The sequence below is a fragment of the Eptesicus fuscus genome, chromosome 5 (genome assembly GCF_027574615.1).
Source record: "Eptesicus fuscus isolate TK198812 chromosome 5, DD_ASM_mEF_20220401, whole genome shotgun sequence".
NCBI lineage: Eukaryota > Metazoa > Chordata > Mammalia > Chiroptera > Vespertilionidae > Eptesicus > Eptesicus fuscus.
In genome coordinates this window covers 73,576,311-73,597,473 of record NC_072477.1, presented here as the reverse complement: position 1 = coordinate 73,597,473, position 21,163 = coordinate 73,576,311, and the positions used below count along the sequence as shown (strand labels likewise).

Genomic DNA, 21,163 nt, shown 5'->3' with positions numbered 1-21,163 from the left:
GTTTTTTGAGGCATCTCCATACTGTTTTCCATTCTTTTTTATTGAGGATACAACTTAGGTTGCACAGTATACTTTTGATTGTATTACATTAGGAGATTGTGTTATTCCACTTTTAATGATGTTAAGATTGATCAGTACGTTCCAGATCACCCTGATCCACCCATGATAAAGTTCTGCCTCAGTCTTTTACCTAATGGTTTTAGCAGCCATTGATGGTTATTGCCTAGATCCATTTCATTAGGTATTGAAAATTGGTGATTTTATTTTCTAATTATATTATTCCATCTGCATTTATTAGCTAGAACATTTCTATAATGAAGAAATTTTCTTTAGTTACCCTTAAATATAGTTGTTATAGGAAAGACAGGACAATTGCTTGATTCTTGCTGTTTATTTTTTAGAATTACGTGTTGTTTTTAGCAACTCTGTAAAAGTGATTAGATTTTTAAACTATTTTGTATTAGTTTTAGGTATACAGCATAGTGGGTAGACATTTATATAATACCAGAGGCCCAGTGCATGAAATTCGTGCAAGGAGGGTTCCTCAGCCCGGCCTGCACCCTCTCCAATCTGGGACTCCTCAGGGATGCCCGACTATGGGATTGGGCCTAAACTGGCAGTCAGACATCCCTCTCGCAATCTGGGACGACTGGCTCCTAACCACTTGCCTGCCTGCCTGCCTGATCGCCCCTAACTGCCCTCCCCTGCCGGCCTCATCTCGCCCCTAACTGCCCTCCCCTGCCGGCCTCATCTCGCCCTGATCAGCCTGCCTGATCGCCCCTAACTGTCTCTGCCTCGGCCCCCACCATCATGACTTTGTCTGGAAGGAAGTTGGACGTCTGGAAGATGGCCGGTTGACCTGGTCTAATTAGAATATTACTCTTTTATTAGTATAGATAGATTATATAGGATAGGATTGTTTAAATTGGGGAGGGAAGCCTTTTTCAGCAGGAGGAGATGCTCTTGGCAGACAAAAACACATAATCCCTATATCTGGACTGATAGCCAACCATATGCACTATACTGCCAAACTGGTCATTAAAAAATTGAACCACTTTCTTACACCTTACACCAAACAGCTATTGCCCTTAAAACCCCTCCTCAGCCCCCACCTTAGGTTCTGCCTTCGCAGTTCACCCAGATTTGGTTCTGATTGGTCGGTTTCTATGCCAGTCAGCATCAAAAGCCTCTCCTCCTAGGCAGCCATTGGCTCCTCGCAATTCACCCAGATTTGGTTCTTATTGGTTGGTTTCTATGCCAGTCAGTATTTCTAGGTCTATCTCTGGGCCTGATCATAGAGGCGGGGCTGATCAGCAGCCACCCCAGGTTGCTGGCCAGGGGGCTGAACTGCTGACCTCTGGGAAAGAGAGAGAGGCTTGGCTGCTGGCGAGGCCGGGAGAGAGAAGCAGGGTCTGATCACCCTGCTTCTCTCTGGGCCTCGACAGCTCCTGCTGCTGCTGCTGATCAGCCCCACCCCCGAGAGGTTAGCAGTTCAGCCCACTTGCCTGCTGTGCGTGCAGCCTGGCGTTCGGTTGAGTCTCTGGTTGTTGTGGATGTTATGACCCTGGCTCTTTATATATATAGATATGAAGTAATCCCCTAATAAATTTAGTACCCACTTGGCACCGTACATAATTATTACAATATCATTGACTATATTCCCTATGCTATAATCTACATCCCTGTCACTATTTTGTAATTACCAATTTGTACTTTTTTTTTTAATTTGTACTTCTTAATCCCTTCACCTTTTTCACTCAGTCCTCCAACCCTTATCCCCTATACAACCATCAATCTGTTCTGTGTCTTTGAGTCTATTTCAGTTTTCTTCATTCATTTATTTTGTTATTTAGGTTCTACATATAAGTAAAATAATATGGTGTGTGATTAGATTTTAAAATATGTTGGGTATTTCACATATTTGCATTTTAATCCATTGCATTATTTATTTTTAGTAGCCATATTATTCCATTTTGGCCAGTGGGAACTTCCTTCAGGTTGGCTCTTCTGTCCTTTGGTGTGACCCAGTTATTTTGATAGCTTGTTGCCTATTTCCCAAGCTCCCCTTATATATAATTAAGGTTATAGGACTTGAAATTAATTTTTATATTGGTATCTCTTTTCTCATTTAAAATCTTGGTTCTTAATGACATTTACATATTTTAAATTTTTTATTTCTTTCTTTTCTACCAATTGTAATTATATAACTTGCACAATAAAGAATCAAAGTTAAGGAAGTGCTCAAACAACCCAAACACTGCTGTCTTAGGAAACCCAGTCTCTCTTTTTTTTCTTCATAGCTGGTTTACCAAATTCTATGGGGTGTCTCTTTGAACATAAAATATGTGGCAAGTGTTTGTACAGAAATAATACTTGGTTAGATGACCTAATGTCATTTAACAAAAGGTTGGACAGCAGTGGAGACAGGGAGCTTTTACTGCCGTTTTCACAGCAACAGGGTGGGAAGTAGCCTATGTCTAGCACAGTATTGAGCAGGCACTCAATAAATACTCAATTTCTTTTTTCATTATAGATTTGGGTGACTTTAAGAGACTCTAGTAGTCTTGTAGTCCTAAAAAAATATTTCCAGAGGTCTTCATATTGTTAAGAAAAGGAATGACCCTTGTTTACTTCTTAGAGATTTGTTTTTGCTCTTGTTAGAGAGGGAGCCACATTCTCCAAGCAATGCTGATTGAGTCTACCTTCTCAGATTTAAATTTGAATATGAAAATTGGTTCTGTATTAATACAGAGACAACATACAGTTATTTGGTGCTGGTGCTTCTTCAAAACCAATGAGAAACTAACTTGGTTTACTTTTTCCCCAGATGATGGCCATAAGAAAGCTCGAAATGCTTATCTCAATAATTCCAATTATGAAGAAGGAGATGAATATTTTGATAAAAACTTGGCACTCTTTGAGGTAATATTTGGGAGAAAACTAGGACAGATTTTAGGAACTGAGATTTCAAGATAGCTGTTTTCTACCCCATTCAGTTTTAAAACAGCACAGGCTGGATAACTTAATAGCTAATTGTTAAAATACAATACTTACAGCTTGTCACTGTGGTTGACTTAATGGGTAGCCATTAATTAAATCAAATTCCTATGAAAGAGAAAAGGAATGTTGCCATCACAGGCATATGGAGAATGTTGCTGTCAAATTCAGCTGGGATTTAGATGTTTACATTGGAATTATCTTCTAAGTATAAAATAATGTATTTTTCAGCTCTGCATTTGGGGAGACTATCATTTACCTTCAGACTACTAACCAAAACCAGTGTAGGAAGCAGGCTGCTGGAGTCAGAAGACCCATGTGTATTATCTAAGAGCATGGACTTTGCAGTTGAGGTGTTGAAAGGAACCTATTTTATTCCTGCATTTCTGTCCACTCACTGCCTTTTTTTTGGCTTTAAACACTTCTCGGTGTGCCTGTGTTTTAAGTGATATTTTCTCTCTGTTTCCTTCAAGAAAAGGTCTGAGTTGAATATTTAGTTCACTCACAAAAGTTTTCTATTGACCTGCCTATTCTTGGTGCTATACATAATAGCCATAAGTTAATATAATGTTAGTAGCCTAAAGAAAGAGAGTAATCTGGTTAAAGATCTTATTATCAATGTTTTTTTACGAAGTTACAACTGTGTGTAGGGGCCAGCATGATTTTGTTTTTACTGAAAAGTTAAACTATTAGAAAGACTCACGAAGTTTTTCATTTAAGAATTTTGTAAGGATTCATGTAGGCCTGATTAAGTGTGATATTTTAGTTTTGGGGGAAATAAAATCTCATTGCTAAATCGTCTTTAAATATTAACCTGTGAAATATTTTCTCACTCTGCAATTTTCTGATAGGGCGGTCCTTTTGATGCTTATTTCCAGTGTGTTCTTCATCACTCATTTCTTCCATACTTCTGGTTTTATAGGAAGAAATGGACACCAGACCAAAGGTGTCTTCTCTCCTCAACCGCATGGCTAACTACACTAACCTGACTCAAGGAGCAAAGGAACATGAAGAGGCAGAGAACATCACTGAAGGGAAAAAGAAGCCCACCAAGGTGAGGCCTTGGAAAACAAGGATAAATAAAAAGCGCCTCATATAGCCAAGGCATCAGTTTCTGCTCTACAACAGCTATTTATTGAATGCCTGGTATTTGCCAACACTGGCCTGGGCACTAGGTTCATAGCACAAAAAGAACTCACAATATCTCATTGTCACAGTCCTTAAGATGTTTTAACTAGGATGATAAATGTTCTAAGGAAAATATAAGCAGGGTAAAGAGATCGAGGCTATTGGCCAGCAAGAAAGCCAGAGGGCATTACTATTTTAGAGAGGCTAAGATGATATTTGAGCAGGGCCCTAAATAGTGTGAGGACTGAGCCATGAAGACCAAATACTAGTCTTTTTTATCAAAATGAAAATACAGAATAATATTACAAGTTAGTTTTTTGGTTGTTCAAAGGTAAAAGGACACTTTGATCTTTATTTTACCAACTACAATGAAGGATTTATACCAAATTTTGAAGATCAAGCCATTAGTCCATTTATAAATGAAAAGAGAAAGTTAACAGCTTTGAACAACAGAACTTTTTTAAGTTGTTGGGGGGCACTTAAAGTTTATTTGTGGTCAAATGCCTATGTAAACACATGTGGGGACCTTTGGAAGATAAAAATGTATAGCTCTAGGAATAATAAAAGGTATGGTGATAGACATTTGTAAGTTGGAGATTTTGTATGTGCCTCTTTTAGGGTATTTATTAAACTTATCTCTGCTTTGAGATGAATGTGGTAGTTTAGGGAACTAGTTTTCATATAAAAGTAAAAAGATGAAGTAAAAAGTAAAAAGATGACTATGTAATTTTTTCTTTTGTCAACATTTTTCTTTTCAGACCCCCCAAATGGGTACCTTCATGGGTGTCTACCTCCCATGTCTACAAAATATTTTTGGAGTGATCCTGTTTCTACGCCTTACATGGGTGGTAGGCACCGCTGGAGTTCTTCAGGCCTTTGCAATTGTCCTTATTTGCTGCTGCTGTGTAAGTTCAGACTTGGAACCTTGCGACTGCTCAAGAGTATATGCATTTGACCTCTTTGGGAATAAAACATAGAATACTAGGGAAAGACTCATTTCAACAAGAGAGATTATTTTGATATGAAAATCAAAAGGGTTTTCAGTTATTTAGTCTCAATTATTCACTGCTTATATCTATAACAAGATGTACTAGAAGTTATAAGGAAGTCTTCTACAGGAAGTAGAAGATACAGCCTACAAAGGATTCAGAATACAAACCACTTGAGCTTGATAGCACCAATGTTGTTACAGAAAATGTGTTAGAAAATGGGGTGTACTACTCCAATAGAGTGTTGAGAAACAAAACTGATGGTTGTTTCAGAGTGAGGAGTGTTTGTTTTGTTTTGAAGTGCCATTCATTTTCTCTTCCCCAGAAATTCAGTTGTTTTTTCCAGGTCTCCTCTCCACCATACTGAGAACACTTTTTTCCCCTCACCCAAGGATATGCTTTTTATTGATTTTTTTTTTTTTTTTAGAGGAAGGGAGAGAGTAATATCAGTGTGGGTGAGAAACATCGATTGGTTGCTTCCCGTGATGCTCCCTGACTGGGGATTGAACCTGAAAACTAGGTATGTGTTTCAGGACCATACTGAGAACATTTTAATCTTCCTTTAATCTAAACTCCTTTTATCTATGTTTCCCAACCACATCTGTCAATTTTATTATAAGTAGATAGATTTTTTCAAATTATTATTTTATTGCCTGACCAGTGTGGCTCAGTGGTTAAGTGTTGACCTATGAACCAGGAGATCACGGTTCAGTTCCGGGTTAGGGTACTTGCCCGGATTGCAGGCTCAATCCCCAGTGAGGGGTATGCATCATCATTGATGTTTCTATCTCTCTCTCCCTTTCTCTTCCTCTTCGAAATCAATACAAAAATATGTTTTAAAAAATTATTATTTTATTGCCCTGGCCAGGTAGCTCAGTTGGTTGGAGCATTGTCCTGTATACTAAAAGATTGTGGGTTCAATTTGGTCAGGGCACATACCTAGGTTGCAGGTTCAATCCCCGTTTGAGTGCGTACTAGGAAGCAAATGATCAAATATTTCTCTCACATCAGTGTTTCTCTCTCTCTCTCTCTTTATCTTTCTCTGTCTTCCTTCCTCTCTCTCAAATCAATAAATTATCCTCTGGTGAGGATAAAAAACAATTATTACTTTATTATTTAACTAGCAACTGACCTCTTTTATTACTATCACCATTATACCCTCCATGTGCTTCATGCTCAGCAGAGTGCTATACAGAGCAGGGCACTGTATAGCCCTGCCTACTCCTTCCCCTCTACCCATCACCTGTAATCTGTATCATTAACAAGTTAAAATTAATGGCACCATCTTTTCTTTTTTTTTTTTTTTTCAGTTTCTTAGTCTTGAAACTTCAGTGCCATGTTTGGTTCCCTGATTGCCTCTCACACCCAATTAGCTACCCAGACTAATCATGTCTTCCTCTGAAATCTCTTATATTCAACCCTTCCTTTATATTTCCACTTCTGCCACTGTAGTCCTTAGCTCTCACAGAATTACTGTAATAGCCTACTAACAGGTCACTTTTCCTCCATCTACTCCCTCTCTACAGTCCATGCTATACTCTGCTACCAGGTAATGTTTTTAAAATACAGTCTTTGCCAGGCCAGGGTGGTTCAGTTGTTGAGCATCTACCCATGAACTAGGAAGTCATGGTTAGATTCCAGGTCAGGGTACATGCCTGGGTTGTGGGCTTGATCCCCAGTAGGGGCATGCAGGAGGCAGCCAATTAATGATTCTCTCTCATCAGTGTTTCTATCTCCCTCTCCCTTCCTCTCTCTGAAATCAATAAAAACATATAAAAAATTTAAAATACAGTTCTTATGAGCTCAGAAGTCTTCAGTAGTTCTCTTCCTTATTGAATATTGTTCTTGTTATTGTAGCCAGCCTTCACTCAGTTTCAAATTTGTTTTCCAACTTGTTTAGGAGATCTAGGGGGAGATCAGTGGTTCTCAATAGCAGCTACCCTACTGATTACAATGTAGGGGCATCTATATATATAAAAGGCTAATATGTAAAGTGTCCCCTTGGGAGTTTGACCAGGAGACTGGGAGTTCGATCGCTTGCTATGGTGTGCACTGACCACTAGGGGGCAGCACAGAATGAAGGAAGGCCCCGATTGGCCCTGATCACCAGCCAGGCTTAGGGACTCTCCCCATGCACGGATTTTGTGCACTGGGCCTCTAGTTTTAACAGAATACTCCAGGTAATAGTGTGCCTTGTAGAATGAGTTGAGCCACATCACCTCATTTTCATGCCATTGGGTATGACAGGTAACTCCCTCCATAAAAGTAGGTAGAGGTAAGTTCTCTGAGGTCCACAGATGGGAAATAGTACAGAAGGTTCTCTTTTATACAGTAACAATATTCTCCCTTCTTTTTCTTTACAGACAATATTGACTGCTATCTCCATGAGTGCCATTGCGACTAACGGAGTGGTGCCAGGTCAGTAGGCTGAGCGCAGACGCCAGGGATTGTCAGTGGTTACTGTGTATTTATGATGTGAAGGCCAGAAGTGTAAACTTTCGAGGAATAGAATCCTATTATAATCTGTTGGCCATAGACACTAATACTCTTTGAGTTTAGAATATCTTCTTTAAAAATTTATTGATGTTCTAGTCTAGAATTTTTCATTTTTGTTGCATCCTTAGCTTCCTTTAGTTAGAATATATTTTATTGGACTAACTCATGCCTGCAGTAAATATTCATATTTTTCTAATACTTACAAATTGTTCTGCTTCCCGTGGAGCATTAGATGTCCAGTATATCCTGCCATAAAGATTCCATATTTTACTCCCCACTAGCAAATCTACTTTTTACCACATTCAGCATTTTCAAAAGCCTCAAATATTTATCCTTCATGCATATTTTTAATTCTTCTTACTTATGATTGTTCACATACCTCTTACTAATGTATTTTCTTTATCTTGATCACCATGTTCTTTGTGTGTTAGCTGGGGGCTCATACTTTATGATTTCCCGGGCACTGGGCCCCGAGTTTGGTGGAGCTGTTGGCCTCTGCTTCTATCTTGGTACCACATTTGCAGCAGCTATGTATATCCTTGGTGCCATTGAAATTTTTCTGGTGAGTAATCACTTAATTGTGTTCTACAGTATAGATAATAATACAGATTTGGATTTACGTTGTTCTTTGATGTCAAAGCTTCTGTGAGATCAGCTATAAGTGATTGATTGTAATCAGCTAATTTCATTTTATTTCATTTTGCTTTATTGCTCCTTGCTGTATTGCACTTCGCACTTGGCCTCCAAGTGTGGATATGAGCAAAAAGGTTGAGGGAATCTTTTGTCTGCCTATTCCTTCCCCTCTACCCAGTCACCCCCACCCCATCACCTCAACCAAGAAGTTAGTCTCTAAGGAAGATATGTGCCAATGGGGAAAAAGTAAAATGAAGTTGTGTTTTTTAAAATATCTTTATCCCGATGAAATAAAATGTGTTTCATTTCTTTCTTTATTTACTGGGATATATTTTTTATTATTTAAATTAATGATAGCAAAAGTAGTCCTCAAGGTAATCATTATAATTATTTTATACTAGAGGCCTGGTGCATGAAAATTCATGCACTGGAGTGGGGGGGTCCCTCAGCCTGGCCTTCCCCCTCTCACAGTCTGGGATCCCTCAGGGGCAGGAGGTGACCTGGCAATCACGGGAAGGCGATGCCCCAATCACACCTCTGCTGCTGCCACTGCCGGCAGCACAAGCCTCAGTCGGCCCTGGTTACCTGAGCCTCGGGCGGCCCTGGGCGGCTGGGTAGCCAACATCCGAGGCTTGCCTGTCCCTCGGGCTGGCCCTGGGCGGCTGGGGGGCTGAGGGGACTGGGGGACTCGGGAGGCAGGCTCGCGAAGCAGCCGGACCCCTCTGGGGGTGGGCCCAGCCATGCCATGTGCCTGCTGCCCCGGCAGGGCTGAGGGGACTGGGCGCCGCCATCTTGTGGCTGTGGGCACTGCCATCTTTGAGGGTGTGGCAGTCAGTTAGCATATTCCCTCTTTATTAGATAGGATAATAATATGTTATTAGTGTATTACTTTTTTTTTCCATTTGGAAATACAGGTATTCAGAATAGCATGTAGACTTAAAAAAATCAGTGATATCCCATTTCTGTAGGTGTTCTAGATCCAAATAGAAATTTGGCTAAGTCTCTAGCCATTGTCTGTCTCAGCTTTGCTTTCCTTTGTGAAACCAAATCAAACTGCAACATCCTTTTACTTGCCTACTTTGAAATTACCTACTTTTTTACCATTATTGCTTAACAGGTATACATTGTCCCCCGGGCTGCCATCTTCCGTAGCGATGATGTACTCAAGGAATCAGCAGCCATGCTAAATAACATGCGTGTCTATGGCACAGCCTTCTTAGTACTCATGGTATTGGTGGTCTTCATCGGCGTGCGCTACGTGAACAAGTTCGCCTCACTTTTTTTGGCCTGTGTCATTGTGTCCATCTTGGCCATCTACGCGGGAGCCATCAAGTCGTCTTTTGCCCCTCCACACTTCCCGTACGTTTCTATCTCTCCGATTAACCATGATTGTTGGGTAGTCATTGACAGTATCTAGTGATGTGATCATTTCAAGTCAATTTTACAGCCTCTGAAATTTCCCTTTGGGATAAGCTCGGTTAGCATCTAGGTAGGAGGCCTCCCAGCGAACTGCCTAGTTTGTTCTTGTGGATACTCTTCCCTGTGTCCCATGCATAGAACTGGCAGCTATAGCCATCATTTGGCTATAGATAATTAGGTTTTTTCAAAACCCTCTAATAATGGTTGTGCATATTTGAACCATTCATGAAGGGCTTTTCAAACAGTATAGTTATTGCCAGCAACCTTTATAAAGTATCAAAATGTTGGATCCCTTTTATTAATGAAAAAATAAAGAGTCAAAGGAAACCTAAACTCCTAACTAAATATTTGTAATTCATTAAATTTTTAATTCTGTTAGTGCCATAATGGACTTCCTAGTCAGAAAATAAAGAGAAATAAATGTCATTATTTGTATTTATGTCTATGTGTATTACTTATATTATATACAATAAGTAGTTAGGTACTTAATTTTTATATATATATACATATTTTTATTGATTTCAGAGAAGAAGTGAGAGGGAGAGAGAGATAGAAACAATGATGAGAGAGAATCATTGATAGGCTGCCTCCTGCATGCCCCCCACTGGGGATTGAGCTCACAACCCAGGCATGTGCCCTTGACTGGATTCGAACCCAGGACCCTTCAGTCCACAGGCTGATGCTCTATCCACTGAGCCAAACCAGCTAGGGTTTAAAGTATATATATATAAATATATATATTTTAAATATTTTTCTATTGATTTTTTTACAGAGAGGAAGAAAGAGGGATAGAGAGCTAGAAACATCGATGAGAGAGAAACATCAATCAGCTGCCTCTTGCACACCCCCTACTGGGGATGTGCCCGCAACCAAGGTACATGCCCTTGACCGGAATCGAACCTGGGACCCTTCAGTCCGCAGGCTGATGCTCTATCCACTGAGCCAAACCAGCTAGGGTTTAAAGTATATTTTTTGAAGCAGTAATGGATTTGTACAAATATGGGACTCACAGGCTCACCAGTTTTCCATTTGACTAGTGGCATAGGGACTAACCAGCACTGAGTGTTATTTGAAATCTTGTTACAGATATTGTCTTTGAAAAGTTATCTGGGGATTAAATTCATCAGTCCTATGTTGATTTAACCTGATTACATAAAAGTAGATTTTTCAAGATGAAAACTTAGGTTCATAGATATTAAATTAAATAACTTGCCCCAAAGTTAATTAATAGCAGAGCAAGAACATAAACCCTGTGATTTTCTTCCAGCCCAGTATTTCCTCTAAGCTCACTGATGTCCGCAATAGGTTCCATCATACTTTTTTAACCTGCTCATCTGGCAATGGAGCAGCTAAAGATCAATTTTAGAGTCATAAAAATACTAAAGCTACATTCTGGCTATATCTTAACTTGGGAAATTCCATTTTGCCTCTAGTTTTCCTTTGATGCTTCTCCTCTTTTTTGGTGGATAAAAGATCATGATGTGTGGTTGTTGTTGTTTTTAATGACAGTCTTTTTTTAATATGTTTTTATTGATTTCAGAGAGTACGGGAGAGGGAGAGATAGAAACATCAATGATGAGAGAGAATCATCAATCAGCTGCCTCCTGCATGCCCCCTACTGGAGTTTGAGTAACATGGGCATGTGCCCTGACCCGCAATAGAACCATGATCTCCTGGTGCATAGGTCGATGCTCAACCACTGAGTAACACTGGAAGGGCTGTGGTATTTTCTTTAAAATATTCCAGCAAAACAAGATAAAAAACCTAGAGGAATGGATGAAACAAGACTGGAAAATGTTGACAGTTGTTGAAGCTGAGTAATGGGTACATGATTCATTGTATATGCATGCTGCTATTTTGCAGATTTTAAAAGTTGCTTTGTTCCACCTGGTGGTGGTGGCTCAGTGGTTGAGTGTTGACCTATGAACCAGGAGGTCATGGTTCAATTCCCAGACAGGGCATATGCCCGGTTTGCGGGCTCAATCCCCAATCGTACAGGGGGCAGCTGATCAATGATTCTCTCAACGTTGATGTTTCTATCTATCTCTTCCTCTCCCATCCTCTCTAAAATCAATAAAAATGTGTTATTGTTATTTTTTTTAATTGCTTTGTTCCTCCTTTTTAAAGGTATTTTAACTGTGGGTATATTATTCCTTTGTTTGTATTTATATCTCTGGCCTAGAGAAAATAAAATAAAATCAGCAATGAATATTTGTGTTATCCTTAAATACCCTCACTCCCACTGGGTCCAGGCTTATGTTCAAAAACAGTTTTCTCTTAGGTCACAGAGGGATGTGCTTTTTCGTTCTAGCCAAGCTGTCTTCCTTCAAAAAGTAGCCAGAGGTTTGACCTTTAGCAAAACATTCTCAAGGGATTTGTTATGAACATAAGGCTTTTCTAGGCCAAAAATAAAGTTAGGGGAATTAAAAAAAAAAAAAAAAAAGTACCCTAGGATTCTTTTAGACCTAAAAGTTGGTTAATAACCTAGAAATTGTGGAAGGTGAGTCAGCACAGTGTATTCAGACAGTCTTTCTATTTTAATTCTGTCACTACCACCTACCATCTGTGTTACCTCATGCAGACTACTTTATCTCTGCAGACTTCAGTTCCTGCATCCACAAAATGGAAATAATGCATATTGTGTGAGATTGCTATAAGGATTAAATTGGCAGAAGATGTACGTCACCGTTTACAGAGCGAGTCAATAAATACTCTCTTTCTCATCCATGACTGTAGCTCTCAGAGATGACATTTTCCTTTTACCAACCTATTTATTATTTACTGACCCATTTCTAACCTATTTTCTTTTTAAAAATTCTTCCTTTGCTTCATTTTTCTCCCTCTTTGTTTTCACTTAGGGTCTGCATGCTGGGTAACCGCACCCTTTCATCAAGACACTTCGACACTTGCTCTAAGACCAAGGAGATGAACAACATGACAGTACCGTCAAAGTTGTGGGGCTTCTTCTGCAACTCCAGTCAGTTTTTCAATGCCACCTGTGACGAGTACTTTATTCACAACAATGTCACGTCAATCCAGGGCATTCCTGGATTGGCTAGTGGTGTCATTAAAGGTAGGTTGGGAGGTTTTTGGACACGTTTTTTTCTTTTTCTCTGAGGAAAATATGCTTTGCCTTCTTATGCTCTTCTATAGTCCACCAAGACTCACTGCCAGTGTCACCCCCCTCTTTAAGCTCAGCATTCAACCCTAATTCAACACCTCTCTGCTTTTATATTAGTGGATTTATTCTTTCTCAGGGCTCCCTTGCAGTGTTGTCTGCAAAACATTACCACCTTTTGAGAGCAGAGCTGAGCAAATCACTTTTTAACCTAGAATAAGATAATAAAATATCCTTTGTGTTATTGTAAACTTGCTAATGTTCTCCTGCCATGACAGCTAGAATGTAACTATTTTCATGTCACCACATCCACATGTGTATTTTTCTAACTCAGCTAAATTTCTGAAATTCTTTCCTTAAGTGACTTGTATTTTAAATGTTTGGTCCACAGATTCCTTTGCATGTAAGTAAGTTTTACCTAAGAAACAGCATTGATAACCACTAATAAAAAAAAAAAAGACTTTACAGGGCATTTAGCTTTAATCTGCTTAAGTTTTACTAATTTGTATTAGTAAATTTAACTGGACTTGTATATACCAAAATATTTTGTCAAATTATATTTAAACCAGATGAGAAAGGGCATCGTTTTTTATGTGTGCTTTATTGTATAGTATGCATGTGTGTGTATGTGTGTGTGTGTGTGTGTGTGTGCTGATGTAGAAGCAAACATACCTTTAAAAACTATATAAATGAGGAATCTGATTTAGAGGGTTACTTGGGTAGAAGATTATGTAATTATCTTCTTTCCTAACTGCTGCTGCTTATATCCCTCCTTTTTCCCCACTGTAGAGAATCTTTGGAGTAATTACCTACCAAAGGGTGAGATCATTGAAAAGCCCTCTGCCAAATCTTCTGATGTCTTAGGCAACTTAAACCATGAGTATGTCCTCGTTGACATCACCACCTCCTTTACTCTTCTGGTGGGGATCTTCTTTCCCTCTGTCACAGGTAAGCATCTGGGCTGTTTTCTATTTTAGAAGCTATCAGATACAAGGAGTGACTTTTTTCTTAGGAGATAGAATTATATTCTTAGGGCTCCTCGCTTTGTTTCTAGTACCTGTCTGACTATCAAAGTGTCCCGGAACTCAGTAAGTTAACTTATTCTTTTTTCCTTTTCTAAAGGTATCATGGCTGGATCAAACAGATCTGGAGATCTAAAAGATGCTCAGAAGTCTATTCCCATTGGCACTATCCTCGCCATCCTGACCACCTCCTTTGTCTGTATCCTTTTCATGGATCCAGCCTATCTTAGTCATAGGAACATCCAGAGGTACTAGAGTGATCAGTGTTTTTATCTTGGTAATAAAGATAACTGCTTTCTATAACATAACTACTCACTAGATAACCTACCCATCTTGTCTACTTTCTATCTCATCTTAGCAGGTGAACATCATTTTCCTTGACTCTCAATATCATAGATTTAAGCAATGTTGTCCTTTTTGGTGCATGCATCGAAGGCGTTGTTCTCAGAGACAAGTAAGTAGTTGATTTCTTTGTAATAATTATGTGTCTGTCTTCTATTTTGTCTGATCATCCCATATAGCCCCAAGACTCAAAACTCAAAACCCAATCTGAGGTATCTATTATGGCTAACAATTAGGAAATACATGTGCAGTATATTCACAAAAAGGTTAGTGAATAATAAGGGCCAATATGTTGATATAAATGTGAGATGCAATGACTATAGCTCTTCAATGAAGTAGTAAATTTGTCTGAATAATAAGGACTTTCCTGTACATTAAGAGCTGTTGGGCCCAGCCGGTGTCACTCAGTGATTGAGCATAGACCTACGAACCAGGAGGTCACAGTTCGATTCCTAGTCAGGGCATATGCCCAAGTTTCAGGCTTGACCCCCAGTAGCGGGTGTGCAGGAGGCAGCCCATCAATGATTCTCTCTCATCATTGATGTTTCTATCCCTCCTTCTCCCTTCCTCTAAAATCAATAGGGAAAAAATGTTTTTTAAAGAGCTGTTGGAAAACAGGACCAAAAATAAAGGCAGGCAAATTAAAAATAAACTTTCAGGTGTCTCTAGCATCTCCTCTGTGAGACAGAAGTATGTATGTTTGTTATTCCAAATAAAAGCTTGAAACTTGCTTTCTTCATTTCCTTCATAAAGGCTGTTATGTGTTTTTCCTTTCCTCTCACTATGAGTATAAAATACATTTTTGCAAGAAATTCCTAGAATATGTTTTCCTGAAACCTGCTATATCTCTTCCCATTTCCCTGTTTTGGGGAGTTAATAGCCTCCCCATTCACCCCTTTCACAGAAACCTAGGTGTCATCCTAGACTTTCTTCCATCAATTCCCTCATCTGGTTGTTTTCTAAGCTCTATAAATTCCACCTTTCACTTTAATAGATCTTATTTTCCCCACTATTCTTTATTCCCATCACTTTGTACAGGCCTTCAGGATTTCTTTTAATAATCATCCTTTCAGTTTTACTGCCTTCTAATAATCCTTCTTCCATGCTGCCACCAGAATAATTTTCCTAAAACACAAAATTTGATCATACAGATTGCTTCAGAGCCCGTCAACACCCCTAAAAACCCATTACCTTGATCTGGCCCTGTCTACCTTTTTCTAATCTTATCTCTTAAAGAGCCATTACATCATAAATTTCCTGTTTTATAACATAAAGTTAAATGTCCCTTGTTTCAGATCTCCATCCATCCACACATTTATGTGGTTTCCTTTGCTTGGACTGACTTGTTCCCACCTGCCAGACTTATATTCATTCTCTCCTATGAAGCTTTCCCAGAGATGCACCCCAACAGAGAAAACCACTCCTCCCATGGTTTGACCACTATATTGAACATGGTGTGTTACTGCACTTACCACATTGCAGCTACCTGCTTTCCTATCACTCTCCCCTACTAGATTGAGTTCTTTGGGAACAGGAACCCTAACACAGGCATACCTAATTTTATTGCACTTTGCTTAATTGCACTTCACAAATACTGAGGTTTTTACAGTTTGAAGGTTTATGGCAACCGTGTATCAAAAAAGTCTATCAGCGCCATTTTTCCATAATAGCATGTGTTCACTTTGTGTCTGTCTCTTGCTAATTCTCAGAGTATTTCAAACTTTTTCATTATATTTGTTATGGTGATCTATGGCGGCACAAACCATGTCCTTATAAAACGGCAAACTTAATTGATAAATGTTCTGTGTGTTCTGGCTGCTCCACTGACTGGCAATTCCCCCACTCTCTCCCTCTCCTCAGGCCTCCCTGTTCCCTGAGACACAACAATAATGAAATCAGGCCAAATAGTACCTCTACAATGGCATCTAAGTTTTCAAGTGAAGGGAAGAGTCGCACCTCTCTCGCTTTAAATCGGAAGCTAGGAATGATTAAGTTTAGTGAGGAGGGCATGTCAGAAGTCGAGATGGGCCCAAAGCTAGGCCTCTTGCACCAGACAGTCTGAAGTTATTTCCAGGTCCAGTTTCCCACTCTCATTCTCTCTCAGGTTCGGGGATGCTGTGAAAGGGAATCTGGTGGTAGGTATCTTATCGTGGCCATCCCCGTGGGTGATCGTTATTGGCTCCTTCTTCTCGACATGTGGGGCTGGACTTCAGAGCCTCACCGGGGCCCCGCGGCTGCTCCAGGCTATCGCCAAGGATAACATCATACCCTTTCTGAGGGTGAGTGACCCTTTCTTTTGCCCTCTTCCTTTTTCCTCAGGTCTTAGAGAAACAGTATGGTCTTTATAGGCTTAGAAATTACTAGATCATATAATATGAAGACATGTGGGTTTTTAGTATAGGACTCTCCAAATCTGTAGTATGAGTTTATATGTGAGTTGAGTGAAGGCGTTTAAGAGGTAGTACAGGTATAACATTGTTATCTTTTGGATATCTACAACTGTAGCATTGACTCAAGCACTCCCCACACTCCTGTGTCTGATGCTTCCCTTCTCTGTACAGGTTTTTGGTCACAGCAAAGCCAATGGGGAACCTACCTGGGCTTTACTTCTGACTGCTGCCATTGCAGAGCTGGGAATCCTTATCGCTTCTCTGGATCTTGTGGCCCCAATTCTTTCCATGTAAGATCCAGTTATTGTCTTTATTTATTCTTGCTTATGTAATGTACCACACATGTTGACTTCCATCAGGCATGTAACAGCAGTGATAACAACAGAGTGAGCCAAGTACAGGTGTAACTTCACCTAAATAATAAATATTCCTGGGAAGTTTCATGTATGGCTGATTGTCATGGTTTCTGCCCACCTGTGTAGCTTCACATGTTCTTTGCCGTCATGTCTGATCATTATTAATTGGTGTAGCATTTACTACTACTGTTAGCTTTCATTCTTTCATCTGTAACTTATTGATGACTTATTACCTACATGGCACTGGGTACCTCCTGGGAAAACAAAGATGCAGGAACTGGTGTTACATGAAGGAAGCAGTCATCCTGTGATGGATACTGTGGTAAAGGTGCACACTGAGGGCTATAAGGGCTCTTAAGTGAGACATCTAAGTGGACTGATAACTCAGGGAAGGTATTCTAGAGGAAGTGACACATGTATCTTAAAGGAGGACTGGTTGTTTTCTTTTTTTTTGTTGTTTAATATATATATATATTGTTATAATATATATATATTTTTATTGGTTTCAGGGAGGAAGGGAGAGGGATAGAGAGTTAGAAACATCGATGAGAGAGAAACATCAATCAGCTGCCTCCTGCACACCCCCTACTGGGGATGTGCCCGCAACCAAGGTACATGCCCTTTACCGGAATCGAACCTGGGGCCCTTGAGTCCAAAGGCCGACGCTCTATCCACTGAGCCAAACCGGTTAGGGCGACTGGTTGTTTTCAAAGCAACTAAGGGGTGGAAGATATTACAGGCAGAGGACGTGTGAAGGAAGTCAGGGATGAAATAATTAGCACATCCGGAGAGCTGAAAGCAGTTAGGCTTTGATAGAGTGCAGGCTGCCTGCAGGGCAGCAGCAGACCCGAGAAGCAGGGAGAGCCAGATCAGAATGTACCTGGAACTTTAACCTGGAAGGAGGAGGTAGTACTTTGAGTACAAAATGACCATTATTTGTTTTAGAATGATCAATTTGGTATAAAAGATAGATTAGAAGGAAGCTAAAATTGATCTGGGAATGCCAAATGGGAGCTTATTTAACCAATCTGGGAAAGAAGCAATGAGAGCCCGAACTAAGGGGATAGTGATAGAGATTTTTAAATATGTAGAATCCATAGGACTTGGTAAGTGAATTTGGAAGAAGGATGAGTAACGGAAAACACTGGGTGAGGAGTGGTTGTATTGTCACTGGGAGCGAACATAGGAGAGTGAGCAGGTTTGTAGGGAGAAGTTTTGTTTCTCTGCTTCCTAGTCTTAAAGGCTAGTGGGTTAGAACAAAGCCTTCAATGCAGCAAAAGTCCCAGTTATTAAAATAGCTCTTGAGGAATCATTTTACAATAATAGTCACTCCTCTTACTCTTTTATTCTGCCAGGTTTTTTCTCATGTGTTACCTCTTTGTGAACTTGGCATGTGCTTTGCAAACATTACTTCGAACACCCAACTGGAGACCCCGGTTCCGCTACTACCACTGGTAAATCTGCTTTTTTTCCTTCTTTTTCCCCCCACATTCGGAGATAGCCCATCATTGAACTTAGAAAACTAGGAGATTCTGGGATCTTGATATAATTTTTTTCTTGGCCAGCTATTTCAATTTTCTGTGCTTACCTAAATTCCCAACCTACAACCATGTTTTTCATAAATGTCTTTAAACATACACTTGAGAATAAAGATCAGAACTATGAAAGAAATATTTTCATCCTGCTACATTCTTCAGGTTAAAACACCTTTCCCTTTGCATGTCTCTTTTTCCCACTTCCCTCTTAGCTGAGCACTAGACTTCATTGCTTTCTATCTGTACTCTCGTATTCTCATCAGTTTCATTCTCAAACTCTCTTCCTTAGGACTATTTCAGTTAGTAGTTAAAAGTGTGAGCTTTGGAGTCAGATGACCTAAGTTGAAATGTCAGCTCTATTTCCTAGCTTTGTAACCTTCAACAAAGCATATAACCACAAAAATCTCATTTTACTCATTTGTAAAATGGGGCTAATAGTATTACCTGTCCCATAGAGTTGTTTGAGATATTCTAAAGTGCTTAGCACACGATAAAGCTCTCAGTAAAATGTTCTCCTCACTCCTGAAGGAGCTGCCATGTTTTTAGCTACCACCCCCATCTCTCTTCTCTCATAGCTAAAAGTGCTGTAATAGATCCTGTATGTACCTGTTGCTACATTCCTCTTTGCTAACTTTCTCCTTGATCCCTTTCTGCTTCACTTACCAGTAGTGGGCATTGATGTGACCTTTATCTGACAAAAGTTTAGATCTTCACTGATCTTATACCTCCAATCTTGTTTCTAGCTTTAACTTTAGTTAAAAGCTCATTATGAACTTTTTTGTGTTACTGTTTTGCTTTTATTGTTTTTCTTTTTCTCTTACCACCCTTATATATTTTCCTTAGATTCAGATTAACAATTCTCCTATTTATTCTTTGAAACAAATTATAGAGCCAGTTTATTACACAGAAGAACTTCAGGGAATATAATTGTCTTAAGTCATTTTAATTGCATTTTACACAAATTCTGTCTGCAGTTGATAGAGTGTTTTTTTATTTGTTTGTTTTTGTTTTTCTGTGTGTATTTTTTATTTTTAGAAAAAATAATATCTCACCACAGTTTAGAAAGGACCTCTAGCCCTGGCCAATGTTGCACAGTGGTTAGAGTGTTCACCTGCACACCGAAGGGTCTCGGGTTCAATTCCCAGTCAAGGGCACATACCTGAGTTGCAAGTTTGATCCCCAGCCCTAGTCAGGGCATGTGTGGGAGGCAACTAATCAATTGTCTATCACCTTGATGTTTCTCTTTCTCTTCCTGTCTCTCTCCCTTCTTCCTTCACTCCCTCTCTTCCACTCTCTAAAAATCAATGAAAAGAATATATCCTCGGGTGAGGATTAACAAAACAAAACACACAAAAAACTATCTCTAGCACAGGCTTCTTTTGTAGCTACTGAAAAGAATACTTTTTTATTTGTATTTTTGTTTTTAATTTTCTAGGACCCTCTCTTTTATGGGAATGAGTATCTGTCTGGCTCTGATGTTCATTTCTTCCTGGTATTATGCCATCGTAGCTATTGTAATAGCTGGTATGATCTATAAGTACATTGAGTACCAAGGGTGAGTGTGGATTTGACTGCTAAAAGTATCAAAACTGGCTAGTTTGATTAGAGCCAACCCAAAGAAATTTGCATTAGGATCCAGATAACTTCATCTATTTATAGCTAAATTTTGTACCCCTGGTGATTCTCTTAACCATCCTTTAGTCACAACTTTTAATCGCAAGGAGAACCTGTTGAGAAAGTATGGATGGATGGATAAAAAAATAACTGAAAGGACATATCCAAATAATAATAAGTATTAACAAAATATAACACAAATATAAATACCCCATTAGTCAACTCATTTCTCTGAAATGAAAAAGAAGTTAGTCCTGAATAACTTGATAACAACTAAGACTTGACTAACAACTACTAAAAATTAGCAATAAATAACACCGATTCAGAAGATTAGATTGAGTTTTATTTTCTCCTATTATTTTCAAAATAAACGTTGGGTCTGTATTAAACTTCCTAATTCAAATTGTTGTTGAATAGTTACTCAGAAGGACAAGTGAGTGACCCTTCCAGCTTTCATTCTTAGCTGTGGTGCAGTGCACTCTGTTGATAAACAGTAATGGTGATCTGCTTACATTGAGTTTATGTTAGTAAGAAGCATTATTACATCATTAATATGAGTTTCAATCTTCTACCTGTGCATATGTTACTTTTAGATTTAGAAGAAAATACTTTATTTTTTGAAATTGTACTTGCTATGGTTTAAATCTGTTCCTGCTCTTTTCTCCTCTTCCTCCCAGAGCTGAGAAAGAATGGGGTGATGGTATCCGTGGGCTATCCCTCAGTGCAGCCCGGTTTGCTTTGCTTCGGCTGGAGGAAGGACCTCCTCACACTAAAAACTGGAGGTAAAGAAGGGATGGGGGGAGGGCAAAATGTGTAAAAGGGTAAAATATATGGTAATGGATAGAAACCAGACTTTTGGTGGTGAGCACACAATAGTGTATACAGATATTAAATTATAATGTTTTTCACCTGCAATTTATATAATGTTATTAACCAGTTACCTCAGTGTGAATGCCGCATCCATTTGCGGCTAGAGTTCAGGATCTGGAAAAGGGGCCGCACACAAACGAATACACTAGACAAGAAATATGAATTTAGAAGGCATAGGAGGCCAGGCGGAAAACTCTTCTCTAGCGGAAAGGCTTCACTGGGGCCCAGGCCCTGTTAGCTTTTATTCAGTTTTA

The 21,163-nt window shown here is 39.4% G+C and overlaps 1 protein-coding gene across 3 annotated transcripts in view; it reads left to right on the top strand.

Moving 5' to 3' along the window:
- SLC12A6 (solute carrier family 12 member 6) overlaps positions 1-21,163 on the top strand; it is a 107,118-nt gene that overhangs the window by 69,262 nt on the left and 16,693 nt on the right. For all 3 annotated transcript variants that reach the window (XM_054716388.1, XM_054716387.1, XM_054716389.1), the window contains 15 exons: positions 2,828-2,922; positions 3,920-4,051; positions 4,884-5,030; positions 7,478-7,532; positions 8,042-8,172; positions 9,361-9,602; positions 12,521-12,735; positions 13,570-13,728; positions 13,903-14,001; positions 14,199-14,256; positions 16,249-16,423; positions 16,706-16,824; positions 18,246-18,344; positions 19,861-19,980; positions 20,717-20,821. In XM_054716388.1, the coding sequence (XP_054572363.1) occupies positions 2,828-2,922; positions 3,920-4,051; positions 4,884-5,030; positions 7,478-7,532; positions 8,042-8,172; positions 9,361-9,602; positions 12,521-12,735; positions 13,570-13,728; positions 13,903-14,001; positions 14,199-14,256; positions 16,249-16,423; positions 16,706-16,824; positions 18,246-18,344; positions 19,861-19,980; positions 20,717-20,821 (1,951 nt within the window). The remainder of the gene's footprint in view (positions 1-2,827; positions 2,923-3,919; positions 4,052-4,883; positions 5,031-7,477; positions 7,533-8,041; positions 8,173-9,360; positions 9,603-12,520; positions 12,736-13,569; positions 13,729-13,902; positions 14,002-14,198; positions 14,257-16,248; positions 16,424-16,705; positions 16,825-18,245; positions 18,345-19,860; positions 19,981-20,716; positions 20,822-21,163) is intronic.